Source organism: Terrapene carolina, unplaced genomic scaffold (assembly GCF_002925995.2).
Source record: "Terrapene carolina triunguis isolate 2854851 unplaced genomic scaffold, T_m_triunguis-2.0 Scaffold66, whole genome shotgun sequence".
Classification (NCBI taxonomy): Eukaryota; Metazoa; Chordata; order Testudines; family Emydidae; genus Terrapene; species Terrapene triunguis.
In genome coordinates, this window is record NW_020664417.1 from 90,790,766 (window position 1) to 90,815,613 (window position 24,848).

The 24,848-nt window shown below is 43.7% G+C and overlaps 1 protein-coding gene across 1 annotated transcript in view; it reads right to left on the reverse strand.

Annotated features, from left to right (window-relative positions):
• Positions 1-1,112: 1,112 nt before the first annotated feature.
• LOC112115572 (E3 ubiquitin-protein ligase RNF103) overlaps positions 1,113-24,848 on the reverse strand; it is a 57,454-nt gene continuing 33,718 nt past the window's right edge. Inside the window, exons 3-7 of the mRNA XM_026648107.1 lie at positions 14,523-14,583; positions 6,650-6,829; positions 3,460-3,581; positions 2,264-2,378; positions 1,113-1,636 (exon numbers count right to left, since the gene is read on the reverse strand). Coding sequence (XP_026503892.1) covers positions 1,497-1,636; positions 2,264-2,378; positions 3,460-3,581; positions 6,650-6,829; positions 14,523-14,583 — 618 coding nt within the window. The 3' untranslated portion in view covers positions 1,113-1,496. The remainder of the gene's footprint in view (positions 1,637-2,263; positions 2,379-3,459; positions 3,582-6,649; positions 6,830-14,522; positions 14,584-24,848) is intronic.

The following is a 24,848-nucleotide window of genomic DNA, read 5'->3' on the forward strand; positions in this document are numbered from 1 at the left end:
CGGCATATTGGGCTGCATTAGTAGGAGCATTGCCAGCAGTTTGAGGGAAGTGATTATTCCCCTCTATTCCGCACTGGTGAAGCCATATCTGGAGTATTGCATCCAGTTTTGGGCCCCCCACTACAGAAAGGATGTGGACAATGTAGAGAGAGTCCAGCAGAGGGCAATGAAAATGATTAGGGGCCTGGGGCACATGACTTAGGAGGAGAGGCTGAGGGAACTGGGCTTATTTAGTCTGCAGAAAAGAAGAGTGAGGGGGGGGATTTGATAGCAGCTTTCAACTACCTGAAGTGGGGTTCCAAAGAGGATGGAGCTCGGCTGTTCTCAGTGGTGGCAGATGACAGAACAAGAAGCAATGGTCTCAAATTGCAGTGGGGAGGTCTAGGTTGGATATTAGGAAAAATTATTTCACTAGCAGGGTGGTGAAGCACCAGAATGGGTTAGCTAGGGAGGTGGTGGAATCGCCATCCCTAGAGGTTTTTAAGGCCTGGCTTGACAAAGCCCTGGCTGGGATGATTTAGTTGGGGTTGGTCCTGCTTTGAGCAGGGGGTTGGACTAGATGATCTCCTGAGGTCTCTTCCAACCCTAATTTTCTATGAATATATTTAGTACCCAACTCCTTAAAAATACAGCTTCCTTCACTTGTTTCTTGAACTCTCAACAGAGGTAGGCTTCATCCTCCTTTTATCAAGCACCAGTCTCACTTCTGAAGAAATACCATGTTGTCCTGATAAAGGGTTTGCTAAAAAGGGACAGTAGGAAAACATGCTTCAGTAACATTTGTTAAAAGACGAACAGCTACAGCCTAAAGCAAAGGACTGTTACAGCTGTAGTCAAATGTTCTTTACAGCTCAGTTTTCCCAGTTGTGCACTGGATGGGAAAATAGCTACTGTTGAAGGCTGGGTGGATTAGTCTGTATTTGTAAAATTCTTGATCTTTGGATGAAAGGGGCTGCTAGGAATAGCTTTAAGAAAGAAAATAAACTAAATGATTCAGAGTAGACTGACCACTGAACAAAACTTCCCTTTCCTCACCATTGTTATCAGCTTGAATACAAAGTTTCGAATAGACTCTTAAAATACGATGCAAGCTAAACTGACCCAAGAGGAGCAAGTGTTAAACCAGAAGTTTATTAAAATCCATTCGTAGTGTTTCAGGAAAATGTACAGACACTTAAATATTAAGGTTTTTTTTGGTAGCAGCTTAAGCCATTACAAGTACTTTGTTAGAGGAAGACCCTACCTTGCTACAAAGAATATTTTTGAAAGATTGTTTTATATCTGAAAATACATTACACCCACCATTTCCCTATAGCCTACATTATCTGCGAAAGATTAACAGAAAAATGGCAAAAATAACCTTTATAGAACACAAGCCCCAGGAAAAATGTATATTACAGGAAGTATTTTCACAAACAAACAAAGTTTTACATTTTACAGGAGGGACAGAACATCCCAGAACACAAAAAACCAAGCTGTACATGTGAACTTAGTATCTAGCTACGGAGTGTAGCTAACCGTGACTGCATTGCTTCAATATCTTCTTCCTCTTCTTCATCAGCTATACCAGCAGCCCCTATGGGTTCAGTTTCTGGAAGAGCATCTGTAACTTTGCTAGGTGCTTTACCCAATGCCCCTGCAAACAAGCAAGATAATGTCCATAAACATCGTTAAATACAGACCACTGACTGATTAATAAAGGGACAAGTTCTCAGGTAGCTGCACATTGTAGAGGTTTAAAAGTAATAGAACTCAGCCACTGCTGTATGGTTAAGATAGTATGTTGGAAATTTAGAGACAAGTGATGAGGCTATCTAGGCAATAACTACTCATGCTCAATTCTTCCTAGTGTGTACCATACAGTATTTTGCCTATTTTAAAGTGTCTAGAGCACTGTATTCCAACTCCAAGGGCCCTGGGGAAAGATAGCAGGGGACTCATGCTGTGACACTAAAGCGACCCTGCTCCCTGCACTCCTGTGGCCGTAGGCAAAACAGATTAAAAGTTGCTTGCCTTCCTGCTTTATTCCTCTTAGACTCTTAACAGTTGTGAATGGGAAGAGCTCCTTGTTACAGGGCAGCTTCACTTCTGTTCCCATGGTACTCAGCAGTGAGAGGATCTATGGCTAATCCATAAACCCAAATGCTGGAGAGTATTACGCATCTTTTGGCAAGTGAGCAGAGGGTTGAAGAGTATTTTTAAAAAGGAAAAGAAATGTTCTTAGTCCTCCTAATACGTATCTGTAACAGACTCGTGCACTCACCAGCTGTAATCTCAAACAGGATTTTATCGATTTCCATCTCTGCTTCCTCTTCCATTTCCTCTTGGTCTTCCATATTTTCAAAAGTATCCTCTAACATTTCTTCTATGATACCAGCCTACAGCGAAACAGAAGGTAACAGATCCCATTTCTAGGACTTCCATACAGCCAGCCAGGAGCACAGCACTCTCAGGAAACTGTACTCAGCTCCCTCAATTTCATAATAGTCCAGATTATGCCTGCCGCTATCACACCTATCAAAGGACTCAGCCTTGCTTCCAATAATAGCCTATTTACTACACACACCATCCTTACGCGTTCCTGATCGTTCTGTCATTAGGTCAGCATGCAGTGGAGCTGGTTTAGCATGTGGGTTATTTTTAAAACACAGACCCTTTGAATGTTTTCACTGCAACAAAATGAGACTTTATTGCAGACTTGCTGTGAGGAAAGAATGAGTGGCAATCAAGAGTAGGGTAACCCAAGAATTAAACGGCAGTGTTGTCTTATTCACACCTTAGAGCAATATCTCAAATTTATTACCCTATACACCTCTACCTCGATATAACGCGGTCCTCGGGAGCCACAAAAAATCTTACTGCGTTATAGGTGAAACCGCGTTATATTGAACTTGCTTTGATCCACCGGAGTGCGCGGCCCCACCCCCCTGGAGCACTGCTTTACCATGTTATATCTGGTCGCGTTATATCGAGGTAGCGGTGTATTTAATCAAATGCAACTACAACGGGTAACACTGAAACCTTTGAAAAGCCAGCCTGTCAATCTCACACAGTTATGTTTGCCCAAATTATATTTTGTAATCAACTTAAAATGTTGGAAGATTTTTCTATAAATTCCCTTGGGAACACTTTTTCTTTTAAAAAAAAATCCCCCTGCCGGGCTTGGAACCCAAACATTGCAAAATTATGCTGGAGCATATCACATGCACACAGTAAAATGGATTGGAAAGTTTTAGTAATCTAGAGTATTAACGCAAGAAAATTGTTTTTAACTTGAGTATTCCTTTAATGGCAGCAGAAGACGACTCTGGAACCTGTGTCTTGTCTGTGTATGTTGTAAGCTCTTCAAGGCAGGGACTGGTTTACTATGCATTTGCACAGTGCTGAACAATGGGACCCCAACTCACTTGGAAGGTCTAGGTGCTACTGTAATACACAAGAATATATTTCAGAACTTACCTTCATCATTTCTTTGGACAATTCCCTCATCGTTGCTTGAATTTCAGGGATTTTTATTAGATTTTGCATGGCTTTCATGACCTCTGTGCTCTTCTGTAACGAACCTGCCACTCTGAGGACAGCTGCCAAGAGAAGGCATGGAAAGGCTTTAGAATGAAGCCAGCACATGGGAACAAAACTGACGGAGAATCCTGCTTGTGCAGATTATCATCATTTTGGAATCTAGGAAAGTGCATATAAGAAAAAAAGAGTGTCCATTTACTTAATCACCTTCTAAACTTAATGTTGTCGGTTTTAGAAGAGGGGGAAAATCTGACTTTCCCTGTTTCTGGAAGATTGAAGAGTTTTAGTGGAGATACTGCTCCAATTAACTGCAGTTGAGCCATGCCAACAGATCTAGATTCCACCCCACCCGCAGTTTGATTCAGAAAAGGAAAACTTCCTGTTTGCTCTTCTCAGGTGGGAAGTTGTTGAGCATGGAATAAAACCTATGCAGAAAGTCTTACTGATGTTTTCATGCTGGTCAAGCGAGCAAGACTATGTATCTAATTATTCATGAAATTAGTACCCTAATGTGAAACAACTAAAATACAGCCTACATTGGATTTCTATCAATATTTTTTTGCAGTGGCTAATTAACAGTCCTGGGCAACATCCAAAGATGTCTGTGAAGCTAATTGTTAGAATGGTGCTTAAATGTTCCTTGAATGTCAAATCCTAAATAAAGATAAAGTTGAGCAATAACAGCGTATCTTTATAATAGTGGAGAGTTCCCATGTTTTAAACGGCATTCCTGAATTAAGGGGATGAACTGCACATGCTACTTTTTATTTCAACACTCCTAGCTTACAAGTGTTTTTAACGTCAAGCCTGAATAATAAGGAGAAGGTACAGGAATATCAAAAAATCTCAATTGTATGGATAGTCAACGTTTTTCAAGCCAATTAGGGGTCTAATAAAAATACAAGCCAGAATCCCAACTTCCTTTCTGCCTTTCTGGTTCCCAGATTTACCATTACTATTGTTCATATTAGTTTTCTAGAACCCTTTGTTGGGTAAATTCTCCAGCGAAGAGAACTGTACTAAATCAATGAAGTTTGATGCTGAGGTCTCCTTGTAGCTAAGCCATCACAGTCCCCACAAACTAAAAACTTCTTACACACACATCTATCATCATGGCACCCTGGACAACAGGCACTTTGGAAATCTCAGATTTAGAAACAAAAGTGATTCCTCTTAATTATAACTAAGGCTACATTTTAATCATGGGTATTTTTAGTAAAAGTTATGGACAGGTCACGGGCAGTAAACAAAAATAAACGGCCCATGACCTGTCCATGACTTTTACTATATACCCAACTAAAACTTGTGGGGGGGGGGGGCGGCATGGGAGTGCCACGGGTGCTGGCATGGCCTGGGGGGGCACTGGGGGCAGGGTGGGGGCTCAGCCCAGGGAAGCACGGCAGGTGCTCGGGGTGGGTGTTGGTGGGGCTGGGGCAGGTTCCCTACCCAGCTCCTGGGAAGTGGCGACCCCAGCTCCTAGCTCCGTGTGCTGCCTCCGCTCTGCCCCAAGCCCTGGTTCTGCAGCTCCCAGTGGCTGGGAACCACGGCCAACGGGAGCTGCAGGGGCGGTGCCTGCGGGCGGAGGCAGCACATGGAGCTAGGAGCTGAGGGAGGGGAGTTCCTGTCAGCCTTCTGGAGAGCTCCCCCTAGGTAAGCACTCCCCCGCCCCACCCCCCAGCCCTGAGCCCCACACATCCAAACTCCTGCTGTTGGGGGGCAGGAGGGCAGAGACTGCCCCAGCAGCAGCCAGTGTGACTGGCCCAGGGGCTGCCCGAGCTGCTCAGGCAGCTCCTGGGCCCGCTGCACTGGGCTGCTGCAGAAGTCACAGAAAGTCACGGAATCCGTGACTTTTCCATGGCAAACACGGAGCCTTAATTATAACCATTTGCATGGAGCATACAGCAAGAGCCAACAGCTGGATCAGTATCTGTCTTCGCTTACTGTCTTACAATCCTGCCTCCCTCGTTCTGCGCCCAGCCAAATTGTTGGGGAGCCTCCTCCCCTTGCCCAGCTTTTCAGCCTAGCACCTCAGTTTTTTGGTAGCTGGCTGGTCGTTCTTTCTGGAAGCTGCTCACACACCCAGCCAGTCCTTGACCCCGCTTTTCTCTACACCTCTTCCCATGCATTTCTCCCCTCATCCCCAATGGACCTGATAAGTCACACTAGGTCTCCTCCTAGCAAACAGATGTGATACGATTAAATCGGACTGTGGCTCCTGTTGTGGACTAAAGAAGGTTTGCCAGATGAAGAAGGTGCCTCCACTGCAGTGCTATGAGCTCCTCCTCATTTTGTTCTGTGTTTGTACAACGCCACAGGGTCCTGGTCCATGACTAGGTGCTACAATAATACAAATTAATAATAAGGCAACTGCTTGCAAGTCTTCCCCGCCCTATCCTTGGATCCCTTTTCTCCCTGCTGCTGTTAGGAGCTGCGGTGTGGTGAGTTATCAGTGATAGACCAGCCAGACAGTGCATTTTAAAAGGCAATTTCAATATGGACAACAAGGCTTGTAGATGGTCAAGAATGGGGGGGAAATTCTAAGAGTAGGGGAGGCATGGAAGAAGGTCTCAGTAAGGGATTGTCAAATGCTTTGACAGATGAAAAATGGTGTAAGTGCTAAATATTAAGCCATTGGGCAAATTGCTCCTCTTCTCTATCAAGCCCACCCTTGGCTTTGATGCTTCACAGTGCAGGACTCTTGCTTTAAAAATGCAGGAATTCATACAAGACGACACTGGGTGTTCTTACAAATGAAATACCCCTCGGATACACTGCCTGTCAAAAAACAACCCACCCCAGTAACGGAATGTGAGCAAGCTCTTCTTGTAATGCTAGACTCTTTCTTACAAGAGGGCTGTGGAAGCAGCCAGCATTAGTCATATTCTCGCTATTTCAGAAACACTCAAAGAAAAACAAATACACAGCACATCACGAGAGGAAAGACTACCTTTTGGAGCAGATGACTCAAGTGTAAATACATCCTGCAGGTTTGGACTCATTTGAGATCGGCCCAAATCATCCTAAACTTTGACAGAATTTTACTTCAATTTTGAAATGTGCAGCTCAGGGCCAACCTCTAGTTAATCTAAGAAACAGTTGTTGTATTTAGCCGCAACGATGTTCTTACCAAGCTGGTTCTTCATCCCCATGAGCACAGAGTTCATGTGTGCTTTGGATGCATAGAGTTTGCTCACGGCCTTCCGAGAGCGGATCATCTCCTTTGCCAAAACCACACACACGTCTTTTTGACCCTTTTTGGCAGCATCTTTTACTGACCGCTTTACCTTTTCTTCTTCTCTTTGGATATCTGGGTTGCAAAGGACAAACAAGTGAGGACAAGTCGTCAGAAATGGCTTGAGGCTAGGAGCAGAGAGTCCTTGCTTACTGGAGTGCATTTTCAAAAGCAACAGTTCATCATTAAAACTTTCCACTTCAATAATGCCTTTCATTTAAGCATGAATCCAGCCATTGAAGACTGAACGGGGTATTCTGGTTTGTGCATCACCAACAGATTAGTTAACTAAAGTTCTAATAGCAAAATATCTATTTCTAGCATAGCACACCCAGTTCTATGATTTCCCTTACATCAGTCTGTCACAGCATTACCTCCGAGCTTTCCAAGCACCCGGCTGAGATCAGCTCCTGTATGAAGCTAAACCCTGATGAGGATAAAATAATGCTGGCCAGAAGAGGGAAGCACTTTGAACCACTCACCTCCTCCACTACAACTGCCATCATCGAAGGCAGCCACATTCACATTGTTGGATTGGTTTACAGCAGGGTTCTCAAACTTTTGTCTTGGTGACCCCTTTCACACAGCAAGTCTCTGAGCCTGACCCCCATATAAATTAAAAACATTTTTTATATTTAACACTATTATAAAAGCTGGAAGTGAAGCGGGGTTTGGGGGTGGAGGCTGACTGCTCACAAACCCTCAGTAATAACCTCGCGACCCCATGAGGGGTCACGACCCCCCATTTGAGAATCCCCGGTTTACAGCAAGCTGATTGCATTAGACGCTGCACTGCGCTCAGATAGCCAGACAGTTGTGGTGGCAATGAATGCCCATTTCCATCTACAACTGGTCAGGGAGCTACACTCAGTCCTATCAGAGACAGATCCAACCATGATGAGACACGTTTATAACCTCTAATCCTACTTATTCTAATTCCTTATACCTATGAAGTCAGTGCCCTAAAGGAAGTTACATCTGTTGAGATGCCAACCTTGCTCATACTTTTAGGGATGCTTATGAAAAAGTTAGGGAGGATGCTTGGACCTCTTTCTCCCCCCTTCCCTCTGGAGAAACTGGGACCTCTTGTCCCTCCCCTCCAATGGCTGGGGGGCTAGATTCCCCTCACTCCCCTATTTGTTGACCTCCACCCCCAAAGAGAAAGAAAGATCAGCCCTAGAAAAGGTGCCCTCCTGTGCTGCCTAGGGCCCTTAATTACTTTGGCCATTCCTGGCCTGAAACTCCTTGCTGGGATGATCTACCACTGCTGCCTTCTCCTCCTGCCCTCCTGGCTTCACCTCCGCTGCAGACTGGGCAGTGAGGTCTGATAGGAGGCAAACCATGGCAGCTGTCAGTGGGGCTCAGGGTGGTGCTGGATTCACTGCCCAACCCACAGGCTGCGCATGAATTGCCTCGGGTGGACCCTGGTGGAGAACTCTAGTACCTAGAGCATGTTGACAAAGTCCAGCATGGCCCACTTGGGGCAGTTAAAGCGCAACACGCAGCCTGTGGCTTGGGCAGTGAATCCAGCAGCACCTCAACCCATTCAAAATCACCACATCTTGCCTCCTTTCCGACCCTCATGGTGCAGTCTGTGCACGTGTCATACTGCAGTGGAGAAAAAAGCCCCCTATTCCCACAACTCTATTTGCTGTGTTTGTTGGACTCCAGTGGTGGTGAGTGACACACACATTTTATTTATGTGACAGAGACAAAATTAGTAGATTTAAACCTAAAATAGTAATTTTGTAATTCCATGTACAAATTCAGGAGGAGTACTGAAAGTCAGGAATGCTTTGCATGTCTGCATCTGGTTCAGAACACAGCAATTTGCCTTCTCACTAAAACAGGTCACCGGGAATGCATCATGCTGATTCCCCAGGTCCTGCACTGGCTCCCTCTCAAACACCTAGAGGTCAAGGATGCTGTTCTGACTTTCAACAGTTTGCATGATATCAGCCCCCACTAACTACCTGAGAGACACCTTTCTTGTGATAACCTCAGCTTCACACCACTGGAAAAGATGAAGTGGCCAAGAAAGAAGGGAAAACTAGTAGCCAAAAAAAAATGGAAATTTCCTAGGAGCTGGACCAAGATTACGGAAATCACTGCCAGATGAAATAGGAATGACTGCCAGCCTCTTCATATTCAAAACTACATGCTAAATCCATCTGTCTGATATAGCTTTCCCACAATAACGTTCTCAGTCACATTATCACTCACATTTAAATCCCTAAAATCTTGTTTGTTTCTGCCAACTGGGCTGGGAAATAAAGATTTGTGGAAGGTGTTCACACACCATTATTATGGGTGATCTCACAAAAATGTAGATGATATAGATTCACTCTGCTCCTTCAGGAAGCAGAAATCTTTCATCTATTTAGACCCCATACACATTTTGTAAATAAAAGGCTCAACTTCTCAACCAGGACACTTTCTTTTGGGGGGGGGGAGGGGAAGGGAGATATAGTTGCGTGTATAAAACAAAGCCCCTAATATCGGGACAGTTCAGATAATATTGGGACATCTGGTCACCCTACATCAAATGCTGGGAGTGAAGCTGGAGACTAAACTAAGGTTGAGTTAGGCCATTCAGGTGTTCCTAAGTCTATCAATGTTACTGAATGTTTCCAGAATAAAGGACTTCTCTAATAATATAACATTATCAATGACATCATCAGTGGCCATACTGCTGTTTCAAGTGGATACATTTTGAATGTACCATTTTACATTTAAAAGTTAATGCACCAGGTGCAATATTATGAATTACTTCTAAGCCTTGTTCATTAAATGCCAGTGAAAGTGTATAAACCTAGCAGGGAAGCAAGTCAAAGCTTAATTATTTAATGAACTGTGTCTGACAAAGTAAGTGATTATCCCACCTGCAAGATTAAAGATTTTGGGTAATAAATAAATTTGAATTTAAACTTAAATAGACTAGATAAGTTCATGGAGGATAGGTCCATCAATGGCTATTAGCCAGGATGGGCAGGGAAGGTGTCCCTAGCCTCTGTTTGCCAGAAGTTGGGAATGGGCGACAGGAGATGGATCACTTGATGATTACCTGCCCTGTTCATTCCCTCTGGGGCACCTGGCATTGGCCACTGTCGGAAGACAGGATACTGGGCTAGATGGACCTTTGGTCTGACCCAGTATGGCCATTCTTATGCATAAGCTTCCTGAAATAAATCAAGGCCCCTCCTTTTAGAAAAGGATTTTAAGTGAATAAAATGCAGAGATTTTAAACTATCTTGAAGGGATAATGGTGGCTATGCACAGCAAAAAAACAAGGCACCTGAAAAATATTTTCAGGTAAGAGACATATGCACACAAAAGAATAAGGAGTTAAAAACTGGGCTTCTGTTCTTCTGGCCCAGAAATAAAGCTTCTATTGCAAAGAGAGAGAGCCGAAAACTAGCTTGCAAGAAAAAGATAACACCATTTGAATCCATCCAGCTATATTAACATTTAGGGATATTACTGACAGAAGAGTTCAGTGAAATTGCCTTATAAAGAAAGCAAGCATACCGTATGCAGTGATTTTTATTATTTTCAAAAGCTCACTGATTTACACAGCCAGAAATTTTACACCAGAATGATTCAGAATTTGGCAGGTTATAAAAATAAATCCATCAAAATAGCGTTCTGCGTTTTGGCACTCGCAGGCCCAATATGAATTGGAGACATCAATGCAAATTCTCATGTGGGAGTTAATGAATCTTTTAGAGAATGACTCACCCAGAATAAGTGTCATTCAGCAGCAGATAACCTAAGAAATCTCTATCAGCCAGTCCACTGGGACAAAGAGTGCCCTCCCCTCCAAAAGACTATTATCCTTTAGAAGAGTCTGGTTAGTGGTGTTTTCCTCTTATTACCCACAAGGAACACCATACGCTTACAAGATGCTGAAACCATTTCTTCAGGACAACTAACTATGCACTTTACAGGCCATGGGAATAGTTAAAAATCCCTGCTCCAAAGAGTGTACAATACAACTAGGGCAAATACCCTAAGTGAAACAACAGTTTAGGCATGAGAAAGTGCTAAGATCAATCCATTGTGCACAAACCTAGCCTTCCTACACTGACCATTTAGAAGGCCTAAAGCCTCTATCAGTCTATATTTTTGTTTGACTACTTTGAGGACAGAGAATCCAACTGTGTGAATATCAACTTTTGCAGGGAATGCAGGCTTATCTTGTGGTCAAAAGGTGGATTCTACTTTCAGCTCTGCCAAAGACACCATGCATGACTTTAGACAAGTAACTGTCCCCGTGCCTCAGTTTCCCATCTGTCAAGTGGAGACACATCCCTGTCTCATATGGTGATGGAGAGGCTTAACTCGAGGTTTATAAAGTACTTAGAGGTCCTAGGATGGAAGACACTAAAGAAATGAGAAATATAGTTACTGCTGCAAGCTACTTGCTGGCTTTAAACATTCAAAAGCATCCATTCGACCGGGGCACTGTGACATTCCATATCTTGGGGGAGCATACTGTAACCCCCATATTCCTCATTTTCATATAATCATGATCTTACATATAAAGCATGCCTTGTAAGGTATCAGGGGAAAGGTTATGATCTGCTGAAAGTCACTTCTCTATCCATATGTGTGTCTCATTAATGCATATGAAGTTATGAGAATTGTGTTATATGATCACCACTAAAACATGATGTAAGTTGGGGAATCAACCAGATATTAGCTCCCCAGAGGCAAGAGGAAGGAAAGTAACCAACACCCGGGTGGGGTGTCAAACAACCCATTGCCCAGCAAGGGAGCTACAATGCAATGACTCACCTGCATGAGGCCACACCAGGGGAATTGCTCAACCTTGCTTGGAGAGATTCAGCAATGCCCCCCAGACATGCCTGGACTTATGGTCCCCAAGCACATGGACTGAGGGTATAAAACAGACAGAGTGGACACATACTGGGCCCTTCTCCTGTCCCCACCGTCGCTGCAAGCAGCCAAGACACTGAGAAGACGACAAGACTCCAACAGAGGAGATTGGCCCAGGCTTAAGGAACAAACCTGTATATTAAGGACTGCAATATCCAGTGGGGTGAGAAAAACTGCTTAATCTACATGTTGCCCAGTCTAATAGGGTTGAGAGTTTAGACTGCGTGCTTATATATTTAATTTTGGTAACCACTCTGACTTTTTGCCTCTCTCTTAATATCACTTAAAAGCTACCTTTTATAGTCAATAAATTTGTTTAATTGTTTATCTGTACCAGTGAGTTTGTACGAAGTGTGGGGCAAATTTGCTCAGGTTGGCAAAGGCTGTTGTATGTCCACTTTCCATTGTTGAAGTGGTGAACCAATTAATAAATTTGCACTGCCCATCTTGAGCAGTGCAAAACAGTATATTCCTGGGGTACAGTGCTGGGAGCTGGAGGGATTTGGCTGGTGCCTTTCTCTGTGTGATTGATGAGTGGCTCTGGGAGCATTCATGCAATCTAGCTGGATGTGGGGCTCCACATGCAGCTGTGCTGAGCGATCACAGATCCTGAAGGGGTTGCTGCTGGTCACTAGCAAGGCATTGTGAGAGACAGCCCAGGCTGGGGAGAGTTCAAGGGGCACAGTCCTAAGCTGCACCCCAAGGGGATCCTGGCACAGGCACACTCTGCTCAATGGCAAATAATAAACTGAATGGTTTCGTTGCAGTCTGACATACTCCAATTTTTCTAGATTGAGCATAATCATGATATGTGCATTTTATTATAAGAGATGCATTACTGTGATTTGGCAATGGGCTATTTATTTATTTATTTATTTTTGGAAGGCGTTGCTTCGCAAGGGATCAAAGGCTATGACAAGAAAGCATGGAGTTCCACAGAAGTCTTTGGAGGATGGTACCATCTGCCAGTCTCCAGTAAACCAAACTCAGTACATTGGTCCCTCTTCTATGACCCAGTGGCTTGGTGACAGTGCTGTGCATGATAGCACACTATGGCTCTGTTAAAGGGCACTCTGTTGTGCCTCTCAAGAACGGGGGGTTCAAGCCATCAGATGAAAGATTCTATGTGGTGCAAAGCATTCTATTGCTCCCAAAACCCATTCTAGAAATCAGAATGGACACATTTTGTTTATTTGAACATGCAGAAGCATTTGAAACAACATTCAGCGATACAGCAATTTTCACAGTAACTACTTCATATTTCAACCAGAATTCATAAGTTATACAGACAGATTGTCCAAAGTGTCATAGTTCTTTAGCACCATCCACAGGGAGTTCAAAACAGCTTAATAATTTAACTGGTCTCAACACCCCTACAGGATGCACAGACACTGTCCCATTTTAAAGATGGGGACAGACAGGTTAAGTCAGGACTTAAAAATGCAGCAAACACCTAATACACCTCTACCCCGATATAACGCTGTCCTCGGGAGCCAAAAAATCTTACCGCATTATAGGTGAAACTGCGTTATATCAAACTTGCTTTCATCTGCCGGAGTGCGCGGCCCCCCCCCCAGAGCACTGCTTTACCGCATTATATTCAAATTTGTGTTATATCGGGGTAGAGGTGTAGTCAGAGACCAATACAAAAGGTTCATAGAGCAAAACCCTGGTGAGAAGTCCATCCTCTCACCCAATCCCAGCTGCTGGGAACGTGGGAAGAAGGGGACGTAGCAGAAAAATCTACTAATAGTATGGTGTAAGATCAAACAACTCCCCTCCTTTCCGCAAAAAAACCCATACAGGAGTCAATCCTGTGCCCACAGAAATTGAAGTCCAAACTTCACCTTTTATATCCAGTTCTCCTGTTTGTCACTTTCCCAAATATACCTCCCTTTACCTATCTGACACGTTAGTTATACTTTTTTTGCATACTCCCTGCAAGTCAGTGCACATCGTAACCTCTTGCAACTAAACTGTAATTTACATGGCTGAAGTTGCTGGTTAATTTGACCTAATGGACACTTTTGAAAATTTTACAAGTGTCTTACGACCTTAAATGCCTAAATCATTTTAGAAAATGGGATTTTGGAGATTAATTCACATTGAAAGTGTATGGTACTTGGGTACTTTTGAAAATTTTACCCCTAGAGACTTCTATGGGAGTTTCATGCTTACAAAAGATAAATCCCTAAGACTATACTGTTCTTTTCATATAGTCACAATTCTGTACCTCTAAAATGCGCCGTAAACTCATTATTCTGTGGCTCCACACACTACACAGGTCTCTGGCCGCTCTCACAATCTGCCCCCACCTCTTTCGGGCAAGGGCATTTTTCCCCTCCATTGATGGTAATTAACAATAAGAGCTCCTAGGTCTTGCTCAACATTATCCCATCTTCTCCTTGGTCAGCCATGAAGTTGCCACCCTAAGGATGTCCTTTCCACAGGCACTTAGTTGATCCATCTTCCATAGGGTGACCAGACAGCAAATGTGAAAAATCGGGACAGGGAATGGGGGGGGGGGGGGCGCAATAGGAGCCTCTATATGAAAAAGACCCAAACATCGGGACTGTCCCTATAAAATCGGGAGATCTAGTCACCCTAATCTTCCACCATGCTACCTACATGCCCTGCCCACTGAAGTCCTTGGGATTTCACTGCATTTACTACAGTTGGCTCTCCATAGACTTTCTACAATTCCCTATTAAGAAGTTAAAAAAATGAAATTTTAGGTCTTTTGTATTTTGATATAAACCAGCATATATATATATATATATATATATACACACACACACACACACACACACACACACACACACACACACACACAGAGAAGAAGTCTGAGAAAATGTGAAAAAACACAAACCTCTGATCTGTCTATCAATTACTCTCATTTCTTTCCTCATCTTCAGCGACCATTCATTGACCTAAAAATAAAGACAGGAAAAAGAGAAAGCATAAAAGATACCATAACTAAAACGGACTTGTATACAATATATTCCCAGTTGTCCAAATTCCCTTCATCCAAAAATCCTACTTATCTGAATCCATAGTGCATCCTCTCTCTGCAAACAGCATCCACCTCCCAGGGAATTGCAGGGTTCAAGGAAGCCAATTTACAGCAATGCTTCTAATTCACGCTACACCAGTGCAACAACGTATTCACTCAAATTATGATTAAGGCTACATTTTAGTCACAGGTATTTTTAGTAAAAGTCATGGACAGGTCACAGGCAGTAAACAAAAATTCACGGCCCATGACCTGTTCATGACTTTTACTATCTACCCCTAACTAAAATTTGGGCGGGGGACCACAGGTGCTCTGGGAGGGGCGGTCTGGGGGCGCCATGGTTGCTGGGGGAGGTGGCCTAGGCAGCGGAGGAGCTAGGGGGCTCCACGCACTGCTCCTGTCAGAACACCGGCTGTGCAGCTCCCATTGGCCGTGAACCGCAGCCAATGGGAGGTGCAGGGCCTGCAGGTGTGGACAGCACGTGGCGCCTCCTGGCCCCTCCCTCTAGGAGCTGCAAGGCCTTGCCAGTGGGACCTGGGGAGCCCCTCACCGCGAGGTAAGCCCCCTCCCCGCACCTCCCAACCCCCTAGCCCTGAGCACCCTCTCACAGACCCAAACTTCTGCTGTTGGCCCAGGGGCTGCCCAGCTCGGGCAGCCCGTAAGCCAGCACCAGCCGCTGCAGAAGTCACAGAATCCTTGACTTCCGTGACCTCCATGACAGACTCGCAGCCTTAATTATGGTTCCATGGCTGCAACATTGTGTCCAGTTCAAAGTGCAGCTCACAATAACTAGTTGTATCCATAGCGGCATCTCTAGTCAGCTCTCATCTCTGACCGCACAATCCAGGAAACAGCCCATCCCAGTGATCAGCAGGCAGGGGTCACCTTGACACTGCAGCTACCACTGAGGGGCCATATCCAGCCACAGCCCAGGGCAGACAGCCTGGGCACTAGGACAGCCACAGGGTGGGCGGGGTGTGCAGGGGCTGACAGGTAGAGTGCGGCCATTCATTGGCTTGTAGCCCAGAATAGTAACAACGGCACACAATCGGGTAAAGCAATGCCTCTGAGACTCTTTAGCCCTCCCAGCTGTATCTGGACCTTTACGGCCTCCCAGCCCATACCTACAACCTATCTCAAAGTAGCAGTTACATTTGTCCGAATGGCTGGTTAGCTGAAAGTTTGAGGTGTTCACCAGGCCATTCAGATAAACGGGAGTGTACTTTATTTTTAAAAAGTGGTTCCTTTATGTAGCCTTTAGATGCATATTTTCAGAATCAATGCTTCAGAAATGCAACAAACCTCTTTGCCCAGGGGCAAATATCCTGCACGGATATGTTCACGTTTGGCATGCATGACCCAAGAACCTCTTCATGCCAGCTGGCAAAGGGGCACAGATGGGGTGCATAGAGGTTACAAAAATGTCTTAATTCTGGCACGTACATCCTGGTTCACCAAAGAATGTAACGCAAGGTATCAAAGGAAAGCCTGGTCACGCTGGTTATGAATATCGTGAAATGTATGTATTGCTACTATGTAAGGAGCTATGTATATGTAATAGAAACATGTTCTTACAGTGATCCAAACTGTGTTAACCCCCAACAGAAGTGAAAAAAATGTGTGATGGGGAGTTCTCCCCACACCAATCCTGAAGGGGTTAAGATGGCTCAGAAAGGGCCAATTAGGCCACATTTGGGGAAGAGCCAGAGACTGGGAAGGCTAATTGATGATGAAGCTTAGCTGGACAAAGGCATGCTGAGCTCCTATAAAGCCAGAAAGTTTGCAGCAGCAGGAGACTTCATAATATTCAGACACTTTAACAGTCATAATGAGCTATGGGGAAGAAAGAAAACTGATCTAAATGGTAAATGCTTGGAACAATTTATTGATATGCATAAGTTGGTAATATTGAATACAAGAGCACCTAGTAGATTTAATTCTGTGGATGGATCCTTTTCTGTTTTAGATTTGGGAATTGCAACAAATAATATAGGTACTAAAAGCAACTGGGAAATACATAAAGATGACAGAAGGATGGGAAGTGATCACTTCCCTACACTTATTGAGTACCAAGTTTGAGGAGATGTCAAAACACACAAAGAGTTCCTAAACTGGAATTTTTAAAAAGCTGATTTGGGGCCTTTTCAAGATTGTTATGTATTTTTATGTAGTAACTGTACAACTGACAACCTAGGAGAATTCTATAACAATCTAATAAAAGGAAATACAGCAACAGCTGATCTGGTCATCTACAAAACATCAAACTGCTACTAGCTTAGAAATCTACTTCCCTGGAGGAATGAGGATTGCAAATTAGCAGTAAAGGAAAGGCATACAAGCAAGCAAAATACACAATGAATAGTAAAGTCCTAAAGAATTCTAAAAGATGTAAGGCGGCCGCACAAAGGATTATCAAAAAGACAAAAAGTTGGAGAAATTTCTGTGGGAAACTGAACAAAGATTCAAAGCTTTCAGAAATATATAAACAAATTCAAAGAATGAATGGAAGTTGAAGTGTATACCTGGTGTTATAGTAAACAATGAAATTGAGGTCTCCAATTTAGGAAAGGCAGACATTTTAGCAAAATAATTCCAAAAGGTCAGTAGTGAAATGAATCAAAGCAATGACTTTTGGGGAGTGGGGGGGGAGGGGGGGGGAGGGGAAGGTTTATTGAGGAAAAGTGATCTATTAAATGGCTGGAGAGAATATACTGATTATTTGTAAACAAAATTTTAGTATAACAAGGGCTTTATTGCAGCCAACAAAAATACAGCTCCAAGTAAAGATAATGTAAGTAATGAAATGTTCTAGTGTTTGTCAGAAGGGAATCTAAAGATTGGATTGTGGTTATATAATACTACTGTATGCGGGGGGTCGGGGGTGAAGGACTGCTGTCAGTAGAATGGAAACAAGCATTGGTGATAGCAATTTGGAAACCAGGCAAGGTACATACAAGACCTGATACTTACAGGCCTATTGTCCTCACATCATGTGTAGGGAAAATCATGGAGAAAAAATGATATATGGAAGACTAGTGGAATACTTGGAGAAAAGTGATATAACTGAGGTGCAAAATGGTTTCAGAAAAGGAAGATGCACGGTTACAGTGAGACTAGAAACAGAGATACAAAAAATCGTAAGGACTAAGAACTTGATAAGTCTTCCTGAACATTGAAAAAGCAGGACATGCTATGGAGGTAAGGCCTCCTATATGAACTAGCCAAAATTGGACTAAAATGGAGAATCTTTTGGTGGATAGTGACAGAACTATACAGTCCAAATGGGAACAGCTTTATCAAAAACCTATAGCTTACACATGGAACTCCACGAGGAAGTATTATTAGCCCTATTTCATTTCCCATTATGATAAATAACCTCCCGGAAAGTGCGCAGATGGAAGTATTTCCCTTTTCACAGACAACTGTACTATATGGACTAAGCATAAAAGACAAAGTAGCCAGGAGAAGACAAATGAAGCATTCCAGAAAATGTTCAAGTGTAGAAATGATTGGAGATTTAAATTCTGACTTGTAAATACTTAAGGGTATGGTTTTAAACAAGAAGAAAGTTAGGGAAGGCTGGGACTTATTCTTTATGGTGAAAAAATTCAGGTATTTCAAAAGTTTATGTTCCTAGGAGTAAAGGTTGATAATAAAATTACTTGGAAAGGTCACAGATAGTATCATAGAAAAGTGTAAAAGTAGGATGAACTTAAAGTGTAGCGGGAATCAAATGGGATGCAGATAAGAAGGCATTGATGGTATGAGAGCATCGATAAGACCAGTTTGAGAGTATGGCTGTCAAGCTTTTGGTTCAGTCTCAAAACTCTTAGAAACTTGGAACTTCTCAAGGCCCACGCTCTGTGATTGGCTGTGCATGTGCTGCAAATAGCCACTAGAGAAGCATCTATACATCTAAGAATGAAACTATTAGATCTAACCTTTTGGGCAAAGGTAAAAGAGAATCACGAAAATAGAAGTACACAACAGATTTGTGAGGGCTGCTGGGAGCTTAGTACAAAAATTATATGAATTGCCAAAGACTTTCTCATGCTATCGGGGTCAAAAATGGGTAAAGGAGATATGTAATAAAATTGAGAGAACTAAAATATTTTAGCCATGGGAAATCAAATTACAGCAGGACAGTTATTCCCCATTTGTGGATTTGGAATTGTATGGAACCAAGGGAAGGGGGGAAAAAACCCACACACTATGGCCAATGAAATTTCTGAATTTATTTATGAAAAATGGGGCCAGCTTTGCCAAGTATATACAGATAAAAGATGGCAGCACAGGTAGACTGGGAACAGCCTTCTGTGCTCCTAGACTTGGAATCCAGAACTCTGAAATGCTACTGAATTACATGACTATACAAACAGCTGAACAGATGGGGATAATGTTGGCACTAGCCTGGGTAAGAGATGTGCAACAGGCTGTAGCTGTAATTTTATCTGATTGTCAGGCATTATGACAATCAAAACAGGGACTTCAGAAAGCAGAAATGACAAGTGAAAAATAATGTTCCTAACTATGGAAACAATGCAAGCAGGTAGGGAATACCTAGAAATGAGATAGCTAATAAAGCAGCCAAACATGCTCTAAAAAATTAGGTGGATATTAAGATACCATTAAGTAGACAAGAATTTAAAAGTGTGGTCATGAAGGACCTTGCAAAGGAATGGAAAAATTATGGAGTAAAGAAACAAAAGCACAAAGGTTTTATGATGTATGCTCAAGTCCTGGAGAGCGGAAAAGCCACAGGCAAGCGAGCGACGGAAGGAGGTGCTAGACTCAACAAGAGATGATCCTCAGACTCATCCACAAGGAGGCACCACAGCAGTGAGTGAACCCCATTACAAACTGGTTTTCTGCGAGACCAGAGATATTTATCCATCTGTCTTCTGAAATGTAAATTGAGTGTTGTTTAATTCACAATAATCACCCTGAGCTAAATGCAGATGAAGGATTGAGAGATTTAACTGGAAGAAACAGCAGAGGGAAAGAGCCTTATCTGGAGGGTACACTTCAAAGGTTTACTGGACTATAACTGGGAGACAAGGGATGCACCCGGTTATCCTGCACTAAGGAAGTTAATGGACAGTGTATTTACAGTCATGAAAATGGGAACACAACCAGCCTTGGTTGGAAATGATACAAAAGGCTTTGGCTGAGATATGACAGCTTTAGACAGGAAGTTCTTCTGTTTTTAGTCTCCAGGAATGTTATGATTTTGTTTTATAGGTAACCCTTCTGTTTCCATTCTCCTTACTCTCTCCCTTCATTCTAGATCTTTGATAATAAAATTATGAATGTTTTCACTATAAATATATATATAATGCTACACCACAGATCATAGAATATCAGGGTTGGAAGGGACCTCAGGAGGTCATCTAGTCCAACCCCCTGCTCAAAGGAGGACCAATTCCCAACTAAATCATCCCAGCCAGGGCTTTGTCAAGCCTGACCTTAAAAACCTCTAAGGAAGGAGATTCCACCACCTCCCTAGGTAACCCATTCCAGTGCTTCACCACCCTCCTAGTGAAAAAGCTTTTCCTAATATCCAACCTAAACCTCCCACACTGCAACTTGAGACCATTACTCCTTGTTCTGTCAAGCTGATGACAAGCTGATTCTGTATTGAATCAAATAATCATAGAATATCAGAGTTGGAAGGGACCTCAGGAGATCATCTAGTCCAACCCCCTGCTCAAAGCAGGACCAATCCCCAGACAGATTTTTGCCCCAGGTCCCTAAATGGCCCCCTCAAGGATTGAACTCACAACCCTGGGTTTAGCAGGCCAATGCTCAAACCACTGAGCTATGGTGTACACAGCAAACCTGGTATTTCTGAGAGTATTCACTGGATAAAGGGCTGGACACTACAGCAGAACACTTCCGAGGGGCTCAGGGACTGGGGTGTACCTATTGTTTGCCATGCAGGTTAAGTAAAGGCTGGTATAGCCCAGAGGAGGGTGACTGGATGGCTAACAGACTGGAGGTGTTGGAGATGACACCCAGTTAGGCACCAGCAAGTGTCTCTCTCTCTCGCTGGAGGCAGGTAAGTAACAAGGTGACTCAGTCCTGGGCATCCTGAGAACTGTCACAGTATAGTACCCAAAAATATTTTAAGATCAAGATCCTCTCTCCAGTACACACTACACACATACACAGAGACACAAAGTACATTCAAGAGTTCTAGCTGGCTCATAGAACAGTTCTGCATGGAACAATGGCTCTGATGCGTAAGTACAGCAGATCCCTATCAATCCAAAAAGAATATGGAATTTAGTTCAGTAAACCAAGCAACAGAATTGTGAAAAGGCATTCCACTATAGTTGCTATAGTGTCATCTGCTGAAAACGCTCAGAGCCAGGTTCTGATATCTCCACCGAAGTTAAACATTCCCTGACTGTATGACTATTCCCAGTGAAGACGCTACTCATTGCAAGTCAAGGTATCAGAATCTGGCCTTTGAGTACCACAGAAAAGAGTCTGGTGCCTGCTTCTTCTCAGTAGCCAGCACTGTGTAAAACCTGTTGCATCAAATTAGTTCTATCTGGACATCATGATACTTGCAGCATATGGAACAATTTTAAAATAAGGGCGGAAATTCACAAATCAGGGGAGCTTGGACATTTTTACAGTGTTTTAGGAGAATTTAGCAGTTTTCAGTTACAAGTTTTGCTTATATTTAAAATATTTCCTTAAATGATTGTTCTCTACTTATATGTTCTTTTAAGGAGTGGCATAATCTTCTTGGGATGTAAGATAATAAATGTACAGATAACAGAGTGGCAAAACCAAGAAATGTATAGCACACATTTGCAGCAATGTGAGTCCCATATATTCTGCTGCTGCGGGAATGATGATCTGCTCTTTTATGATCTTTATGCCATGTCTTTTTGATTTTTCACCCACTGGTTCCCACATCTGCAGTCATTTTAGGATACTGCCCTCAAACTCTTACTTTAAAAGAATCCAAAGAAGAACTTAATCAGATGTACTGTAAAAGAAATCCATCCCATGTTTTTTCACTGTTGTAACCCTCTTCCCTCCTACCCACTGTCTGTTGTTATGAGAGTTGTGTCATGTTCAAGGCTAAGATTTTGTCATGGTTATTTTTAGTAAAAGTCACGGACAGGTCACAGGGAATAAACAAAAATTCACGGAAGCCGTAACCTGTCTGTGACTTTTGCTCCTCTGGCTCCATGGTCTCCCCCACCACCGTGGTGGCTGGGAGCTGTGGGGTTCCCTCTCCACCCGCAGCAGCTGGAAGCTTCAGGGGGGCCCCCCATCCACCCACAGCAGCTGGGAGCTGCAGGGTGACCATATTTCCCAAAGAGAAAACAGGACATCCCCAGCCACTTGCCCGAGCCTCACCCCCACGAGGCTGTCACCCCTCACTGGAACCCTGAGGAGGGCTCCCTCAGGAGTCTGTCACCGGAACCTTGCAGGGGGCCCCCTGTCGCTGGAACCCTGTCAGGGCCCTGCTAGCTACCAGCTCCAGAGTCCTGCTGCCCCTGGGGCTAAAGCACAGAACGTCAGGGAGGTCTCTGGAAGTCATGGATTCCGTGACTTCCATGACATAAACGGAGCCGTAGTCATGTCTAATTTAGGACCAGACTGAGAGGTGATGAACACATATTCCCACTGAAATGAAAGGAATTGTATGTGTTGGGATTTGGCCTTTAGATTGTGAGCTACTGTAGAAAAGGACCTGTTCTTTGTTTTTAATTTGTCTGTCGACAGCCACGCATTGAAGCATCATATGAATGATCTTTTTTGTCTGCCACCATACACCTGTGGATAGACACAAGATCAAACAGCAGGCACTGCTCCATAATGAATGGAAGTCTGAAGCCCCCTGCACATCTGTTCTGTTGCTCTCAAGACCATGGGATAAAAAAAGGGGTGGGGTAGAGGCATAGAATTATTGTGCCTCAGGAGACGTGGGCCTTAGTCTAACCCTCAGCTTGATAGCAAGATGCTTGGAAGGGTCCCCTCTTGGGTATGATTTTTGGTTTTTTAACTGACAGCTAACGTGAGGTAACTGGCAGACACGTATACAGTTCCAACACTGGTGTCATGGAACAAGCCAACATTTATGGAGTGTGTAGACTGGCATGTACACACCTGTCAGCTAACTGGGTGCAGAAAAACCTTTTGTCTCATTCCTGGTGCTATACAGAAGCAACTTAGTGGGCAGATAGAAATATTCACATTAGTGCAGAACTGGGTTCCACTGCACTTCCTGTCCTATCCATTGTTAAGATGATGGACTGAGATGCAGGAGATCTGGTCCCAGCTCTGCCACAGATTTCCAGTGTGACCTAGGACAAGTCACTTAATGCCTGCGTGCCATGGTTTCTCATCTGTAAAGCGTGGATTATATTTCTCTATTTTACAATGGGTGTGACAAGGGAAAGGCACAGCAGGCCTGCCTACTCAACCACGTAGATACACCCCAACTGCGGAGATTCATACTTGGGGTTCCATTGTTGACACCTCTACTTCTCTGAGTGAGGAGAAGGGACCACTGCAGCTGCAAGCAAAGAGAGTAGGACACCATGCTGTTGACTCTGGGGTGGAAGAGTGGGGTCTGTCACCATCACTCCAAATAGGAGAAAGAGCCACAGGGGACCCATCTCAATGTGAGCAGCCTTAATCCTGTGTTCACCTACTGTACAGCACTGCCTATACTTAGAATCCATAGAAAACTCTTCAAATTTGGGTGCCCAAGTTTCCTTTCTGAAATGGTTGCACAATTCCACACTTCTAGCCACGTGTTATTTTATTGCTGTATCTAAAACAGTCTCTGTCCAACCTAGAGTCAGAACTTCACATCATATTTGCAGCATTTTTTCCCCTTGCTGAATTGGTAGTCACTGATCCCACACAGGGCAACAGAAGTTTTAGACCTGCTTCCCTCTGCTCAGCACAGTGCAATTCACAAGCATCAGTGTTTGCTTTTTAAATAATGTCTGTAGCACCACAGAGGTGCATGGTATATAAAGGCAAGGAACTGAAGAATCTGAGCTAAATTACACAAGGTTCAGCCAAAGGAGGAAGAGGAATGGATTACACACCCACTTGCGTCAGTTTAACTAAAAGTATTTTTAAACTGATCTAGTTAAGCCAGTGCAAATTTTTAATGCAGACAGTCTTTGTTCAGTTTAAGAGTGCCCTATTTTAATTTGGTAAAGAGACTGATAAGCTAAACTGAAATAAACTATTCAAAACAAAATAGAAGTGTCTACGTAGTGTTTTGCATTGCTTAACCAAATCAGTTTAAAAACAGAGTTAAATGAAACTGCTCCATCTTCTGCATGTAGGCAAGGCCAAAGTAATGTGTGAATGTATTGTTAAGGACTGGCACAAGGCTTGACAATTTTGCCAGACATCTTTTAGCCATAAAATTAATTAGACAGGATTCAGTACATTAGATGGTCCAGCAGTAATGTCTTGGTGAGAAGCCCAATTTCGCTCTCAACACCACCCAAATTCTAGGGAAAAGGTGGGCATTGAGATTCTTACCAGGCTACCATCCCCAGACCCAGCTCAGTAGCTATATCTTTTGTGTTAGCCACTAGCACACATCTGATACATTTGAAGTTGTCCACCACCTTCTGGAAGGCAGAAGAAACTCCCACTATCTTCCTCTTCCCTCTACAGCAGGGGTTCTCAAACTTCATTGCACTGCAACGCCCTTCTGACAACAAAAATTGCTACATGACCCCAGGAGGGGGGACTGAAGCCTGAGCCTGCCCAAGCCCTGCCACCCTGGGGGGGGAGGGAGTCCAAAGCCAAAGCCCAATGCCCGGGGGAGAGGAGGGGAAGCCAAAGCCCAAAGGCTTCAGCCCCAGACAGGGGCCTGTAATCTGAGCCACTGCCCAAGGCTGAAGCCCTCAGGCCTCAGCCCCAGGCAGTGGGGCTTGGGCATCGGCCCCTGGCCGCAGCAAGTTTAAGCCAACCCTGGTGACCCCATTAAAATGGGGTCCCGACCCACAGTTTGAGAACCGCTGCTCTACAGCTTTCTGACTGTGGGGAGTGTGGTCAAGGAATCTATTACTGTACCTGTCACCCAATCTCCTGGCTACTATGAGGGGAGTGATGAAAAGGCCTTTCTTCTACTCTTCTCTGACTCCCAGCATCCGGATGTTGTGAGCAGGACAGCTCTCTCTG